At 38.8% G+C, this 16,156-nt stretch overlaps 1 protein-coding gene across 1 annotated transcript in view; it reads left to right on the top strand.

The window, feature by feature from the left end:
* Bub1 (BUB1 mitotic checkpoint serine/threonine kinase) overlaps nt 1-16,132 on the top strand; it is a 62,295-nt gene extending 46,163 nt beyond the window's left edge. The window contains exons 16-21 of the mRNA XM_008849218.3: nt 11,681-11,817; nt 12,113-12,274; nt 12,456-12,613; nt 12,715-12,889; nt 14,153-14,259; nt 15,923-16,132. Coding sequence (XP_008847440.1) covers nt 11,681-11,817; nt 12,113-12,274; nt 12,456-12,613; nt 12,715-12,889; nt 14,153-14,259; nt 15,923-16,118 — 935 coding nt within the window. The 3' untranslated portion in view covers nt 16,119-16,132. The remainder of the gene's footprint in view (nt 1-11,680; nt 11,818-12,112; nt 12,275-12,455; nt 12,614-12,714; nt 12,890-14,152; nt 14,260-15,922) is intronic.
* The last annotated feature ends 24 nt before the right edge of the window (nt 16,133-16,156 follow it).

Raw genomic sequence — 16,156 nt, 5'->3', positions numbered from 1 at the left:
CAAAAACTTTATTGAGAATTTCATACATGTATATAAGGTATTTTGATCAAATCCATGCCCACTCCCTCCCCTCCAACATTTTCCCCTCTGAAGAGGTAACCCTAAAATCTTTCAAGGATTAGATACAAGCTCCCAAATACTTTCAACATTTTTGGCCTTTGTAACACAGTGTGTTGCTAAGAGGCCCAAGGACATTTTGTGTTTTAGCCAAGAAACTGGCTACTTTTTTTTGTGGTCTTTTTACCTTAACTGCCTAGCCAATTCCTACCTCCTATTCTTATCACATCATCCTCTGAACAGGTTACCCAAATTGCCAATAGAGAATAGAGATACAGACCACTCTGGCTTCTTCCATGCTGAACAGGGACACAGGGTGAGGCAACTGGAGTGCCCCGTCAGTGGGTTTATCTAAAAGACTCCCAAATTGCATACCTCTTATCTCTAAGGGGAGCAGAAAATCTTTGAATCGTGAATAGGAGATGTGAAGAAGTTAAGGCAAGAGTAATTAGCATTACAAGTTCTAGGCAGGGAACTAGAAAAGTCAGAACAGGGCAATTTTCAAATGTTCATAAGAGAGTCCATTGGAATTTCTTGTCAAGGGCTTCAGAAAGCTTCCCTCTATTGGGTTCCTCCTTGTTTTTCTTTTGTCTTCCAAGGCTTTCAGGTATTTTGATAGCTATTGGAGTGGTTAGAATCAGTGTCAGTTCCCTCTCAAAGGCTTCTAGATGGGGCGTGGGGGAACAAATGTATCCATTGCTTTAGAACAATAGCTGGTTGTCCCCCTTAGCTACAGGTGGGCACTACAGTATTGGAGACCAAGATTTGAAGTCTTACATCTGAGCAGCACTTTCTGGTTAGGAACAAAATCATCAATGAGAAATAATTGTCTAAATAACTTTTTATATAGACTTAAGCCTAATGTCTGAGACGTGTAATCCCTTTAACTCTTGAAATATACTGATGACTTTACTCTTTAGTTAATACTTTCCTTTTGGGTGTTTAAGAACATGCAGTTGGCCCAAATAAATCTATTTTTATACTTAAGGTCATTTGAGGATCTATTCCTAGGAGTCACATGGGCTTGGGAGCTCTTGGCTCCCTTTCTTTTACCAGTTCCATCTATGTGAAGATAAGTCAAAGGTCCTGCTTGACCATGTCTGGCTTCACTTGGAAGCATGAATGAGATGTTTCCTCTGAGTTGACCCTCCTCTTTGTAGACTGGACATCTAGTGGGGTCTCCATGTCCTCCCTCAACAAGAAGACAGGTGACTCACCACAGTTAACAGGAAATTTTGAAAGATGTTCCATGGTCCCCTGGAACTCTGTTGACCTTGGAGGGCAAGGGGCAAAAAACTGTCCTCTAAGTCCCTCTGACCACATTAGTATAGGCTTCAAACTATAGCTGTTAAACATCCAATAAGGTTAGTTCTACCAGTCTGGTACTTTTAATTATCATGTGTTATGTAGATAAGGCTTGAGTAAAAAACCAAATATTCTCAGATAAACTTTGACTAGATATATATTTTGTTCCTTAAAGTAGTTGACTAAACTATGACCATAGAAATTTTAAGATTATGTGTATATTATTTTTGTTTCATCCTTTATATATAACAAACCTAGACAGATCTTCATCACTTGCTTAGGCTTTCTCATTTTTTGTTTATTTTGGAAAGTATCTCCATTTCCCATATCCTTTTAACATCTTTTACATTCCCATTTTCTCTTTTTTAAATAATTATGAGACATAATAGTATTAACAAATAAATTTTCCATGTGTTGTGAGACTTCTTTTCCTGGGGATGTTAAGCAATGCTTAATTACCTTTTATGGTTCTAGTGTCAAGTCAGTGTTTGATTAAAGTTTCACTGGGGAACCAATGAATTTACTGAAATTATTTACCAGATAACTGAGGGGTTGCTGAGGTGTATTATGACCTGAGGGTATGCACACTGGAAAGCCTTAACCCAGTATGGGTCATGACTTCTCTTCCTAGCCTTCCCCAGATTGTACTTTACTTTAGCCCTCCCCAAATGCAGGAGGCCATGTGTCACTAGGATAAAATTACATACAGTTGGCTGGGAAGAGTGGCTGGATACTCCAGTGAGGATCCAATGACCCTGCTTGGCTCGCCTTTAATGAATGAGCACAACTGTCAATAAGCCCAATTGTGACAATGTTTAGTGATCAGGCTCAGGTGAAGTCATGAGGATGGTAGTTATTTTGTGCAGAAGGGACTGCTGTATAGCATCATCTTATTAAAAGAACCTGGACTTTCAAAGGATTTGGTACTAGGAGCCACATATGAGGGAGAACATATGTTGTTTGTTTTCCTGAGTCTGTGTTACGTCACTTAGTATAATAGTTTCTAGATCCATCCATTTACCTGCAAATTTCATTATTTCATCTTTCTTTACTGCTGAACAGAACTCCATCTTGTAAATATACCACATTTTTGTTAACCACTCATCAGTTGAGGGGCACTTAGGTTGCTTCCATTTCTTAGCTATTGTGAAAAGAGCAGCAACAAACATGGTTGTACAAGTGGCTTTACAATAGGATGAGTCCTTTGGGTATATGCCAAGGAGTGATATAACCGGATCACATGGTAGGCTCATTGTTTTAAGAGTTCTCCACACTCTTTTCCATAGCGGTTGCACAAGTTTGCAATCCTATTATAGCAGTGAATGAGAGTTCCCCTTTCTCCACATCCTTGCCAGGATTTGGTATCATTTGTTCTCTTGATCCTAGCCAGTCTGATTGGGATAAGGCGATACCTTAGGGTGGTTGTAATTTGTATTTCCCTAATTATTAATGATGTTGAACACTTTTTGAGATGTTTCTTAGCCATCTTTATTTCTTCCTTTGAGAACTCTCTGTTTAGATCTTTAGCCCATCTTTTAATTGGGTTATTTGGTTTCTCGAATTTTTTTTTTTTTTTTTAGTTTTTTATATATTCTGGATGTTAAACCTCTGTCAGATGTGTCACTGGCAAAGATTTTTTCCCATTCTGTGGGTTTTTTTATTCTTTCTTTTGCTGTATAGAAGCTTTTTACTTTAATGAGGTCCCACTTGTTGATTGTTGACCTTAATTCCTGAGCAGCTTCTGTCTGATGTCCAAAATCCTTTCCTACACCTATATCTTGTAAGTTACTGCCAATATTTTCTTCCAATAGTTTCAGGGTTTCCAGTTTCACATTGAGTCTTTAATCCATTTGGAGTTGACTTTTGTGCAAGGTGAACGGTAAGGATCTAGTTTCATTCTTCTACAGGTGGAGATCCAGTTTTTCCAGCACCATTTGTTGAAGATGCTGTCTTTCCCATTGTGTTCTTGGCACCTTTGTCAAATATCAGGTGGCTGAAATTGTACTCGAGTTTGGATCTTCAGTGATGTTCCATTGATCGTTGTGTCTATTTTTGTGCCAGTACCATGCTGTTTTTATGACTGTGGCTCTGTAGTATACTTTGAGATCTGGTATAGTAATCCCCCCAGCATTGCTCTTTGTGCCCAAGGTTGCTTTGGCTATCCAGGGTCTTTGTGCTTCCATATGAATTTAAAGATGATTTTTTCTAATTCTGTGAAGTATGTCATGAGGATTTTAATTGGGATTGCACTGAATCTATATATTGCTTTTGGTAGGATGGTCATTTTCACAATATTAATTCTTCCAATCCATGAGCATGGGAGGTCCTTCAACCTCCTGGTGTCTTCCTTAGTCTCTTTCTTTAACAATTTAAAATTTTCATTGTAGAGATCTTTGTCTTGGGTCAGTTTTATTCCAAGATTTTTTTTTTTTTTTGTAGCAATTGTGAATAGTAGCATTTTCCTGTATTCTTTCTCCAGTTGCTTGTTATTGGTATATATAAAGGCTACTGATTTTTGTAGATTGATTTTATAACCTGCCACTATACTGAAAGTGTTGATCAGTTCTAGGAGTTTTCTGGTGGACTTTTGGGATCTCTTAGGTACAGTGTCATATCATCTGCAAAAAGTGATATTTGATCTCTTCCAATTAGTACTCCTTTAATTTTCTTCTCCTGTCTTATTGCTCTAGCAAGAGTTTCAAGCACTGTGTTGAAAAGGAGTAGAGAGTTCCCCCTCTGTTTCTATCATTTTGAATGAGGTCTTTTTTAAATGTCTGGTAGAATTCTGTTGTAAATCCATCTGGGCTTGAGCTTTTTTTAGTTGGGAGGCTTTGTATTACTGTTTCAATTTCCTTATATGTTATGGGTCTGTTTAAACTGTTGATCTCTTCTTGGTTTAACTTTGGTGGTTCCCATGATTTCAGATATCCATCCATTTCTTTTAGATTTTCAGATTTAGTAGCGTATAGGTTTTTAAAATATTCCCTTATAATGGTCTGGATCTTTTTAGTGTCTGTTGTGATGTTTCCCCTTTCATCTCTGATTTTGTTGATTTGGATTTGTTCTTTCATTTGGTTACTGGGCTAAGGGTTTGTCTATCTGTTTAGCTTTTCAGAGAACCAGCTCTTAGATTCATTGATTCTTTGTATTGTTTTCTTTGTTTCTTTTTCATTAATTTCTGCATTGATTTTTGTTATTTCTTCTCTTCTGCTGGTTTTGGGGTTCATTTCTTTTTGCCTTTCCAGTGTCTTGAGTTGCAATGTTAGTTCATTTATTTGCACTCTAATTTTTTAATGCAGGCACTTAGAGCTATAAACTTCCCTCTTAGGACTGGTTTTAATGTGTCCCAGAGGTTTATGTTGTGTTGTATTGTCCTTTTTGTTGAATTCCAGGAATTCTTTTATTTTTTTCTTAATTTTTTCTTTGACACACTCATTGTTTAGGAGTATGTTGTTCAAGTGCCATGAGTTCGTGTAGTGCTAGGGCTTTGTCCAGTGTTGATTTTGAGCTTTATTGCATTGTGGTCTGATTGAATGCATGGGATTATTTCAATTTTTTTTTGTATTTGTTGAGGTTTGTTTGGTGGCCCAGTATGTGGTCAATCTTTGAAAAAGTTCCATGGGTTGCTGAGTAGAAAGTGTGTTCTTTGGTGCTTGGGTCAAATATTCGAAAGATGTCTGTTAGGTCCATTTGATGTAGGGTATCATTTAATTCTGAGGTCTCTCTGTTTATTCTTTGTCCAGTTAACCTGTCTAATAGAGACAGTGGAATATTGAAGTTCCCTACTATTGGAGGAATTGGAGTTAATCTGTGTTTTAAAGTCCTGTAGTGTTGTTTTTATGAATTTGGTTGCACCAGAGTTTGGTGCATATATGTTATGGAATGTAATATCTTCTTGGTTAACTGTTCCTTTGATCAGAATGATGACCCTCCTTATCTCTTCTGATTAGTTACTTTGAAGTCTATTTTGTCAGATATTAGAATTGCAACCCCTGCCATTTGCTTGACTTTTTTTAAAATTTATTTTTAATTTTATATGTATGCATATATTGCCTGCATGTAGGTAAGTGCACCTGTGTTGTGCAATGCCTGCGGTGGTCAGAAGAGGCCGTTGGATCCCCTGGGACTGGAGTCATGGACAGTTGTTAGCTGCCATTTGGGTGCTGAGATTTAAACCCAGGTCTTCTGCAAGAACAACCAGTGTTCTTAACTGCTGAGCCATCTCTCCAGCCCCAATTGCTTGGAATATTCTTTTCCATCCTTTTTAATTAGGGTAGTGCCTGTCCTTGAAGGTGAGATGGGTTTCTTGCAGACAACAAAGAGATATATATGTTTTTTTTTTTTTTTTTCGGTCTTTCTGAGACAGGGTCTCTCTGTAGCCCTAGCTGTCCTGGAGCTGACTACACCAGGGTGGCCTTGAATTCACAGAGATCCGCCTGTCTCTGCCTCCTGAGTGGGCGGATCAAAGGTGTGCGCCACCATGCCTGGCAAGATTTTGTTTCTTAATTCACTTAGCCTGTGTCTTTTGACTGGGGAGTTCAGTCCATTAATATTTAAGGTTATTATTGAAAGATGTGTATTGGTTGGTGTCATTTTGATTGCTGTTTTTGTTCTCTATTTTGTGTTTCCTAGATGATACCTTTTGTTAGATTAAAAAGGTGGCAAGGGTCAGGATCTCTGTGAAAGGGAAACAAGGAGGACTCTGGCAAAGCAAGAGTTTAATTAGGTTTGACGGGCTGGTCCTCAACTAGGGTGTGAGGAAGAACTAGCAGCCTAAGGGCTGCAGAGGGGTAGCTTATAAAAGGAAAGAATGAGGAAAAAGGGAGTATTTTTTTCTGCTCTTTGGGACTGTTTTGGGGGCTGCTTGCTCAATGGAGGGCTTGGGGGCTGTACCTGGTGAAGCATATTGGGGAAAACATGCACTGTAAAATATGTTTTTCTACAATTACAGAGTTCCAGGAATTAACTGCAGCCAAGGGCTTGGGAAACCTGTTTGTCAGCCTGTGGGGCATGCTCTGGTGATCACAATACGTTGGTCATTAATTTCCCAGGGGCTCCTTTTGGGAGCCACCAGGGGCTCCCAGGTGGCTGGGAGTTGGTTGACTCACTTTCTCTTAAGGAGCCTCATGGTTTCTGGGTCTGGGGTTGCCTAGATCTGAGCCCTATCACCTTTATTTTCTTTTGTTGCCCCTGGGGAATAGTTGTTTCTGCTCTCTGTGTTGCTTTAAGTAGTCTTTGAAGGGCTGGTTTTGTGGACATGTTTTCTTTCAGGCTATTCGTGTCATGGAAGATTTTTCTTTCCCCCTCAACTATAATAGACATTTTTGCTGGGTAAAGTATTCTGGGCTGGCATCTATTGTCATGTAGAACTGGAAATACTTTGGTCCAGGCTCTTCTGGCTTTTATAGCTTGTATTGGTAAGTCAGCTGTAATTCTGATGGGCTTTCCTTTGTATGTGACTTGTTGTTTTTCTTTTGCAGCTTTCAGTACTCTCCTTCCTGTATTTGTATGGGGATGTCTTTCCTTAATTTTGGAAAATTCTCTTCTACAATCCTGTTTAAGATCTGGTCAACACCATTAACCTGAAATTCTTCTCCTTCCTCTATTCCTATGATCCATAGATTTGGTCTTTTCCTGGTGTCCCACATCTCTTGCATATTCCATTCCTGTGTTTTTAAAAATTTTCTATAATCTTTGCTTGAGTGGTCCAATTCTTAACTTTATCCTCCAGTGCTGATATTCTGTTTTCCATTTCCTTCATTCTAGTGGTGAGGCTTTCTCCTGTGTGTTTCAAGTTGTCTTACTGAGTTTTGCACTTCCTTCTTTTCTGAGTTTTCTTCTATGTTTCTATCTCTTTTGTGAATTCATTCAGAAGTTTATCCCTATCTTCTTTCAGCTCTTGATTTGTTTTTGTGCATTCTTTAAGTTCATTTAATTCCTTGATCGTGTTTATGATTGTTCTTTTAAATTCAGTGTCCAAGGTTATCTCTAGGGGTTTCTCCTTGTAGAACTCTTTTACAGGATTGGTGGAGTTTGGTGGGGACATAGTGTTTTGGCTTTCCATTTTATTATTCCTTTGTTGTGGTGTTGGCATGTGAATTTCTTTTGTTGTTTATGATTCTGATATGATAATTAAGTTGAAGTATGCTTCTGTTTGTATTATCCGGGCGCCTAAATCCTTTGGTTATGTAAAGCTGGTTGTTACAGGGTTCAGGTTCTCTCAGGTTTAATTTTAGAGGGAACTGATGGCTTCAGATCAGCCATTCAGGAGTACCCACAGAAGCCCAGTTCAGGTTCCAGTCAGGTACACTCAGGCTTCCTTCACCATTTGGAGGCAGGATCCCGGGGCTCTTAGGCAGTCCCCTGTGTTCTTAGGTCCTCTGCCTGAGGGAGGCCAGAACTTGGCATTCTCTGGGGGGGGTCTGCTTAGATCAGAGCCTCTACACCCATGGAGGTCCATACCCACCCTCTCAGGCTGTCTGCTAGGCTCTCAGCCTTAGCCTACAAAAGCCAGATCTGCCCTGGGGCCTTGGGAGGGGGCCTCAGGAAATGGTAGGGGGGGTGGGTATGGCGCAATTGGGGGAAGCTCACCACCACTTGGAGGCAGGATGGGGGCTCTCAGGCCCTCTGTTAGATGGAGGCCAGAGGGAGGCCAGAACTAGGCAATCTCTGGTGGTCTGCTGATATGTGATCCACTATACCAATAGAGGTCCGAACCCACCCTCTCAGGCTGTCTGTTAGGATCTCAGGCCCTCTGCCTTAACCTTGGCACTCTCTGCTGAGATCAGAGCCTCTACACTGATGGATGTCCGAAACCACCCTCTCAGGCTGTCTCTACCCTCTTTCTTTGTGTGTGTATTTTTCTTTCACGCTTCTCTGGCTCTAAGTGAGTTATTTCATATTCATATTTCATTTTCTCTTGCCATATCAATCACACCTTCTAAAAAATTGCTTAATTGGTTGCCCTGTTGTTTGTAAGTTATAACTAATCAGAGACCACTTTCAAACAGCACTGTCTCTTCATAGATTGTTCAAGTACCACATTACAATATTATCATTTCCTCCCTCCCATTCCTTAGAATATTACTGTCAATCATTTCACTAACCATATTTATATCCATTCACTACATAGTTGCTCTCTAAAGAATTTCTTATAATATTTCTTGCCGTATAGATGTACTAGTGACAAGTTCCCTTAAGTTTTGTATGAGAAAGTCTTTATTCTCACAGAATGATTTTACTCATTGCAGAATTCTTGGCTAGTGGTATGTATGTTTCGAGTCTTCAACTAGTTTTACTTCTCTTTTTTTTTTTTTTTAATTTATTTTTATTATAATGGGGCTGGAAAGATGACTCACAGAGGACCTGAGTTCAGTTCCCAGTACCCACATGGTAGCTAATAACTATCTCTAACTCCAGTTCCAGAAAATCCAGTGCCGCCTTCTGGTCTCTACAGGCACCAGGCACACATATGATGCACATACATGTAGGCAAACATTTATATACATTAAAAAATAAATAAATCTTTAACATCACAACCCCTCCGGGGGGGAGGGGGCTGAGGTGACTCAGTGTTTAAGAGCACTGGCTGCTTTTGCAGAGGACCCAGGTTCGATTCCACACACTGACTTATCCTAAGGTGGTTAACAACTATCTGTAACTTCAGGTCTACGGGGATCCAATGGTTCTTTTACCTCCACAGGTATTGTACAACACAAGTGCAGTTACATGTGAGCAATACACTTGTATGCAAAACATAAATAAAATATTTTTTAGAGATTTCTTTTTATTATTTTTAATTATGTGTCTGTGTGTCAGTATGTGCACCTGAGTGCTGGAGCCCCCAAGAGGCCAGCGGCATCCGATCCCCCTGGAACCTGAGTTACCAGTGGTTATGAGCCATTTGATATGGGTGCTAGGAACCAAACTTGGGATCTCTGCAGGAGCAGTGTGTATTCTTAATCACCAACCCATCTCTCCAGCCCCTTACTCCCTTTTTTTTTTTTTTTAAAAAAAAAAAATATGGTTTCTGAGGAGAAATCTGAGGTATTTATCCTTTCTTCTTTCATAGATATTTTTGCCTAGCTGTTTTCAAATTTTTTTCTGTCTTTGATTTTCTGTATTTTCAATAAGATATGATAAGATACAGAATTTTGATACTTATCCTAAGGTCTTCTAAGCTTCCTGGATCTGGTTCATTAATTTTGGAAAACTCTAAGCCATCATTACTCCAAATGTTTCTTCTGTCCTTTCTGTCTGCCTTTGGGCATTCCCAGTCTGGACATGTTACACTTTTGGTTGTTGTCCCACTGTTCTTAAATACTGTTTCTTTTTTATTTTTCTTTTCTTTCTGAATTCCAGTCTTCAAAGATCCTTTTGCTCTATCTTCTAGCTTACTGATTGTTTTCCCAGCCACATATAGTCTACTGATGAATTCATTAAAAGCATTCTTTTACAGTGAAGCTTTTTTATTTCTAACATTTCCTTTTGCTTCTCAGAGTTTCCCTCTGTCTCTTTACATGACCCATTTGGTCTTAGGCATTGTTTCCCTTTTCTATTAGAGCCCAGGTATGTGTCTGTGTATATTTAATCCTGGCCTGATAATTCTAAAATCTCTGCCATCTCTGTGCCTGCTTCTGATGTTTGCTTTGTCTCCTAAAGCAGTGTTTTGTTGGTTTTCTTGTTGTTGTTTATTTGATTGGTTAGTTGTTTGGTTTTAGGATTTTGCAATATACTGGGAATTGGACTCAGGGCCACACACAAGGTGAGATGTGCTACTACTAAGCTACATCTCCAGCCCCCAAGCTGTGTTTTTATCTTTTAATGTGTCTTATAATTTTTTGTTGCAAGATAGACCTGATATAATAGGAACTGAAATAAATAGGCTTTACTGTGAGATTTATGCTTTCTTGTTTGATTATTGAGACAGGGTCTCATTTAGCCCAGACTGGCCTGAAATTTACTATGTAGCCTAGGCTGGCCTCACATTTTGACAATTCTCCTGTCTCAGCTTCTCAAACTAGGATTACAGGTGTGAGCCTCCACGCATGGCTGAGGTTTATGCTTATCTTGCTAGGGATCAAGTTCCTGTTTTCTTTGGATTTCCTTAGATCTAGATGACTTCCTTAGTAAAGTCTTAGACATACAGTCCTTCCCACTGTAATCCCTCCTTACTATCTCCTAATGTCATAGACTTCTGCTATGACAAGCTGTGATTCTTTGTATCCTGTGTATCTCCCCAGTTTTGTGGAAGGAGATGGCCTCATGTCTAGTTTTCTGGTGGCTATAAGAATTGTTGATTTTCAGTTGTTCGGGTTTCTTTTTTCTTGTTAATCTAAAATGATTTATAATTTTTTTTTTTTTTTTTTTTTTTTTTTGAGACAGGGTCTCCTTGTAGCCCCAGCTATCCTGGAACTCACTGTGTAGACCAGGCTGGCCTCAAACAAAGATCCGCCTGCCTCTGCCTTCCAAGTGCTGGGATTAAAGGTGTGCTCCACCACTCCCAGCTTCTTTAAAAGATTTTTAATTTAAGAACTTTTACATCTTTCCCTGGTCTTTTCCCTCAAGACCAATAACCAAAAGAAAAAATATAAAACAAGCCAACTTTGAAGGACATCCTACTGCATCCTACTGACCAATGATCTTTATTACTGTCAAGATTATAGAAAACAAGAAAAGGCAAGATGCTGTCATAGCACAGAAGCAGCTAAGGAGAAATGATTCTAAATATGTATACTGGAACACAGGAAAGCTCGTGAAATATAAAGTATGGATTTTAATTAGCAGTAGCATACCTCTGATTATTCTTTTTAATGCCAAACTTACCATGGTTATGAATAACATATGAAAGTTAACAGCAGAGGAAATTAAGTGCAGAATGTGAAGAACCCCTATATCTTTGCTCTAAAAACTATTCTAAAATACACAGTTCACTTGAACATTTTAAACTGTTACAAATATTGGTACAGTTATGCTTCCCCCTTTTTATTCTGTTCTAAAGTATGTACATTTTCCAAAAAGCTTTACAGAAGATACCCCATGTTCTTCTCATCATCTTAAGAATTGTGCAAACAGGCATCACAAGTATTATGAAGGGCAAGGCACATGTCTAAGTATACTGGGCCATCAGAACAGCTTTTGCTGCTCTCCTACAGAGAATTTGCCAAGGGGGCTCTTTCATGGCAAGTATTTGTTATACTTTCATTTAGTTCTAGAAAAGCATATCCCAGGGGATTATTTCATATCCATCTTAATAAAGTAGTTCAAGCATCAAGAATTCATTTTGATAGTCCTTATGCTTCTTTGTCATTTTGACAAGTTCCACATCTTATCTTCCAAGGTTCTTCGCTGGTCTATGTGAATCACCTTATTGGAGAAGGGGCCTTTGCTCAAGTCTATGAAGCTACTCATGGAGATATAAATGATACCAAAAGTAAAGAGAAATGTGTTTTAAAGGTAAATGTAGCTTTTTGTATAGTGAAGAGATGAATTTCAGAACTTGGGTTAGTCTCGCCCCACCCACTCCCTCCCCTTAAAAGTGTAATTCTCAGTGAGGTTTGTAGGCAACAGTTAAGCACAACTATCCTGTAAGGACTCAGAATTACTTCACCACTAAAATTGTCTTATCGCAAGCCCCCATACTGCTTGTCATCACTTTCTGTCCTACATCCTTTACTGGGAAGAGGTTGCTTTCTTGCTATCCTTTTACAGAATGTGAATATGGATGTCACACATATGGTTCAATTTGCAGGTTCAGAGGCCTGCCAACCCTTGGGAATTCTACATTGGGACTCAGCTAATGGAAAGACTGAAGCCAGCAGTACGACACATGTTTATCAAATTTTATTCTGCTCACTTATTCCAGAATGGCAGCATATTAGTAGGAGAACTTTATAGCTATGGAACATTATTAGTAAGTGTCTCACTTTTATGATATGAATCTGAAATTTATGTGTATTTTTCGTTTGTACCTTGCATGTATTTTCATAATTGGACCTTTTGTTGGAGTGGAGAGTAGGGCTCTTAGAGCCCTTGAACTGAAGTTTCATTAATCCTATGGAACCAACTTAAGATACCATTTGCATTATTTTTAGAATGCCATTAACCTCTATAAAAATACCCCTGAGAAAGTGATGCCCCAGGCTCTCGTCATCTCTTTTGCTATCAAAATGCTGTTTATGATTGAACAAGTCCACAATTGTGAAATCATTCATGGAGACATTAAGCCAGACAACTTCATACTGGGAAACAGGTAAGTATGATATGTATAGTGGAGTTCTTCCCTAACTTTTCACTGATACTGTTTTGTTATTTGTGCTCATGGATCCTGGTCCTTATTTGTATTTAATCTAGATTTTTGGAACAAGATGGTGAAGATGACGATTTAGGTGCTGGCTTGGCACTGATTGACCTTGGTCAGAGTATAGATATGAAACTTTTCCCGAAAGGAACTACATTTACAGCAAAGTGTGAAACTTCTGGTTTTCAGTGTCCTGAGATGCTCAGTGGCAAGTCATGGAACTACCAGGTACGGAAGGAAAGCAAGAGGTTTGAAAGCATTTCCTTACTACCTTTACCATACTTTCATAATTAACTTAGGGGTCTAAACAGTTTGAACTGGCCTCTTGAGTAACTGAAGGAGAGGTGGGGTGTAGACTAAAGGAGAAGATGAAATTCTACTTCTGATGAGTATTCCTTTCTCATTCTTGTTACAGATTCTGTTAACAGAAAAGGAAAGCAAATATATTTTATGAGTTTGACCCTAAGGAAAAACTATTAAATGACTCGTGAACCCTTTAGAAAGGAATTCATTCTACAGAGTCAGCTTTGTTCAGATTAATTAGCATGGTTTCCTTTATGGTGAGGGTTAACCAACCCTAGGCAGAATTGAGCAAGTGTTCTATGTGCCTTGGCAAGACTGACTTGATTGTTACAGATAGTGTAATCCAACTTACTCCTGGATGTGATGCCTGATCTAAGAGGTATTAGAAATGGATCACTGTTAACCTAAAGGAAACTTTCAGAATTTTTAACAAGAGAGATTATCAGCTGACAAGTAAAGAGGATACTACTAATTAGGATAGTTATAAAGGTTTTTGAGCCTGGGTCAACAAAACCAGCTGCCCAGTTTCCAGGTGAGAGCTGTGGCTTCCAGGAACCCATAGTAAAGGGTAGACAAGTGAGGTCCTTATCTAGTCTGTTGCTGCCAGTCAAGCTTCAGGTGGTATGAATGCTGAGCTGGAGATAAGGATGTAGATGGTCTGCTGTCCTACAAATTTGGACCGTACTAGAATGTTCTTTTCAGTTATGAACATATCACATAGAGGCATTGGGGTGCAGCCATACAATGACCACCAGAGTCCCAAGGGAGGGAGTTGGAAGAATCTCCAAGCTATTAGAGTGTTGTATTTGTACTAAATGGCAAAACAAAGGGGGGGGGGGTCACTAGCTCAAGAAAGGAAGATACAGAGTTTTCCAAAGGGCCACTTCAGAGATAATAATGGTCACCATTCATAGAAACCTCAGGCAGAGCTTGAACAGATTTTTTTTCTTTTTTGGTCTTTTTGGTCTACTTTTCTAGTAGACCAGGCTGGCCTTGAACTCACAGAGATCTGCCTGCCTCTGCCTCCTGAGTGCTGGGATTAGAGGCGTGTATCACCACACCCTGCCTAAAAATTCTTTAAAAGTAAAATCCTGTAGTTATTTAGATTGTTTCCTAAGTTGGAGATATATTTTAATACACTCACACAGAAGTTACTATTTAAGTCACATATATCTGTTTTCTTCATAGGTTGATTACTTTGGAGTTGCTGCATCAGTATACTGTATGCTCTTTGGTACTTACATGAAAGTAAAAAATGAAGGCGGAGTCTGGAAACCTGAAGGTCTTTTTAGAAGGTAGATTATTAGCATTGGTGCTGCAGTGAAAAAAACAGTAAATACGGCAAAATAATAAATTTTATCTAGCTGAAAAAAGGAGCTCTACCATTGCATGGAAAGCCCAAGTATTGGGCAGTGTGGTGACAGAGCACAGTCCTGCCATTAGGCAGTGAGTAAGCCTAACAGTCGGTGCTTTCCCAAAATCATTGAAAGATCCTAGCCATGTGGTTGATATCCTGGACACATGACTGTTTCTCCTAACTAATAGGAAACTGAATGTCAACCAACCTCAGGGTTTTGTTTGCTTGTTTTCTTGTTTATATACATGACAGTAATGCTCATCCTACTTTGCTCAAATCTTAAAGAAAAAGGAAATAATGTAGGTGAAGGTGCTTTGTAAATTATAAATAGAATGGGGCAGCTTCCTATTACAGGACAGGGTTTTCAGGTCCAGCCCATAGGCTTTAGTTTTCACTGAAATTTATTTATAAAATATTTAAAGATTAATGATTGGTGTAGTGTCAACATAACACTCTGAATATCCTACTGGCAATACTTTATTGAATCCAAATATGCAATACATGCATATTCTATAAATCTTTATACTTTGCTAACTTTTTTTGAGATATAAAAACATACAGAAAAGTGTACTTGTGTATAGCCTAGTGGAATTATGCATATTTATTCTTCATTGAGAAAATTTAGTGAGGATTTCTCTCATTCTCCCCAACCACTTCCAAAACAGAAAAGAGGAGTTGGCAGAATTTTTATAAATATCATGTACAGTGTACAGTATTAGACTCAAGTCCCAAAGGGAAACTTAGTAAGGGTAACTTGGTTTGGGTTTCGGTTTTCATTTGGTTTGGTTTGGTTTTTTTTTTTTAGATGGGCTATCCCAATAGCCCCAGCTGGCCTGGAACTCAATATGTAGACCAGGCTGGCCTCAATCTCATAGAGAGCCACCTTCCTCTGCCTCCCACATGCTGGGACTAAGGCATGTGCCACCATGCCCAGATTTTGGTATGGTTTTTATTTTGTATAAAGTCATCAAATTCAGCAAATTCTTTCTCTTTGTTTCTCTTGCTCATAATGAAGAACTAGATGGTTGTTCAGAAGGCTTTCATCCATTGCCACCAGTAGAAAAGGCCAAAGCTATCCTGCAACCCCTCATGATAGAGGCTCGGTTTCCACCTAGAGTACCACTTTAGTGTGTTCTGCTTTCTCCCCAAGCCCTTCTCTCCATGTTTTGGAGGGGTTTTTTTTTTTTCAGTTAACTTTAATTGCTGTAAGTGGCTGGAACTCTTCTTGGTAGTGCAGCCTATCTAATCAGTTTTGACACATATGCAGTTAGGTTTCAGGGAGCCAGATTATCAGATTCTGGCAATATGGTATGCACAACAAGCCAAAAGCAGATTGACTTTCTTTAAAAGAGGAAAAAAAAAGAAAAAAATTTAGCGTAATTTTTCCACTGAAGAGATATTGCTAAAAAGCTATTTTAAATCATATTTTTGGAACAAGATATATTTGAATTTTAATAGATCCCATATTTCTATTCTTGGTTTGTTTAGTTGCAAATAGGAAGTTGTCCTATTAACCTGCCTACATCTGTGGAATGTAGATGGAGGAACAGGTTTCTGTGCACATTGAAGCCATTTCATCCATTGTGGTTTTGTCTCTTCAGGCTTCCTCATTTGGATGTGTGGGAAGAATTTTTTCACATCATGTTGAATATCCCAGATTGTCATCATCTTCCATCTTTGGATATGTTAAGACAAAAACTGAAGAAATTATTTGAACAACATTATTCCAACAAGATTAAGACTCTACGAAACAGGCTAATTATACTGCTCTTAGAATATAAGCGTTTGAAAAAATAAAATGTGGATATGGACTTTGTCACCAAATCACTCTTTAA

Source organism: Nannospalax galili, unplaced genomic scaffold (genome assembly GCF_000622305.1).
Source record: "Nannospalax galili isolate Female #2095 unplaced genomic scaffold, S.galili_v1.0 scaffold3085, whole genome shotgun sequence".
Taxonomy (NCBI): Eukaryota; Metazoa; Chordata; class Mammalia; order Rodentia; family Spalacidae; genus Nannospalax; species Nannospalax galili.
Note: the sequence above shows the minus strand (reverse complement) of the source record. Positions and strands in the feature narration are given on the sequence as shown.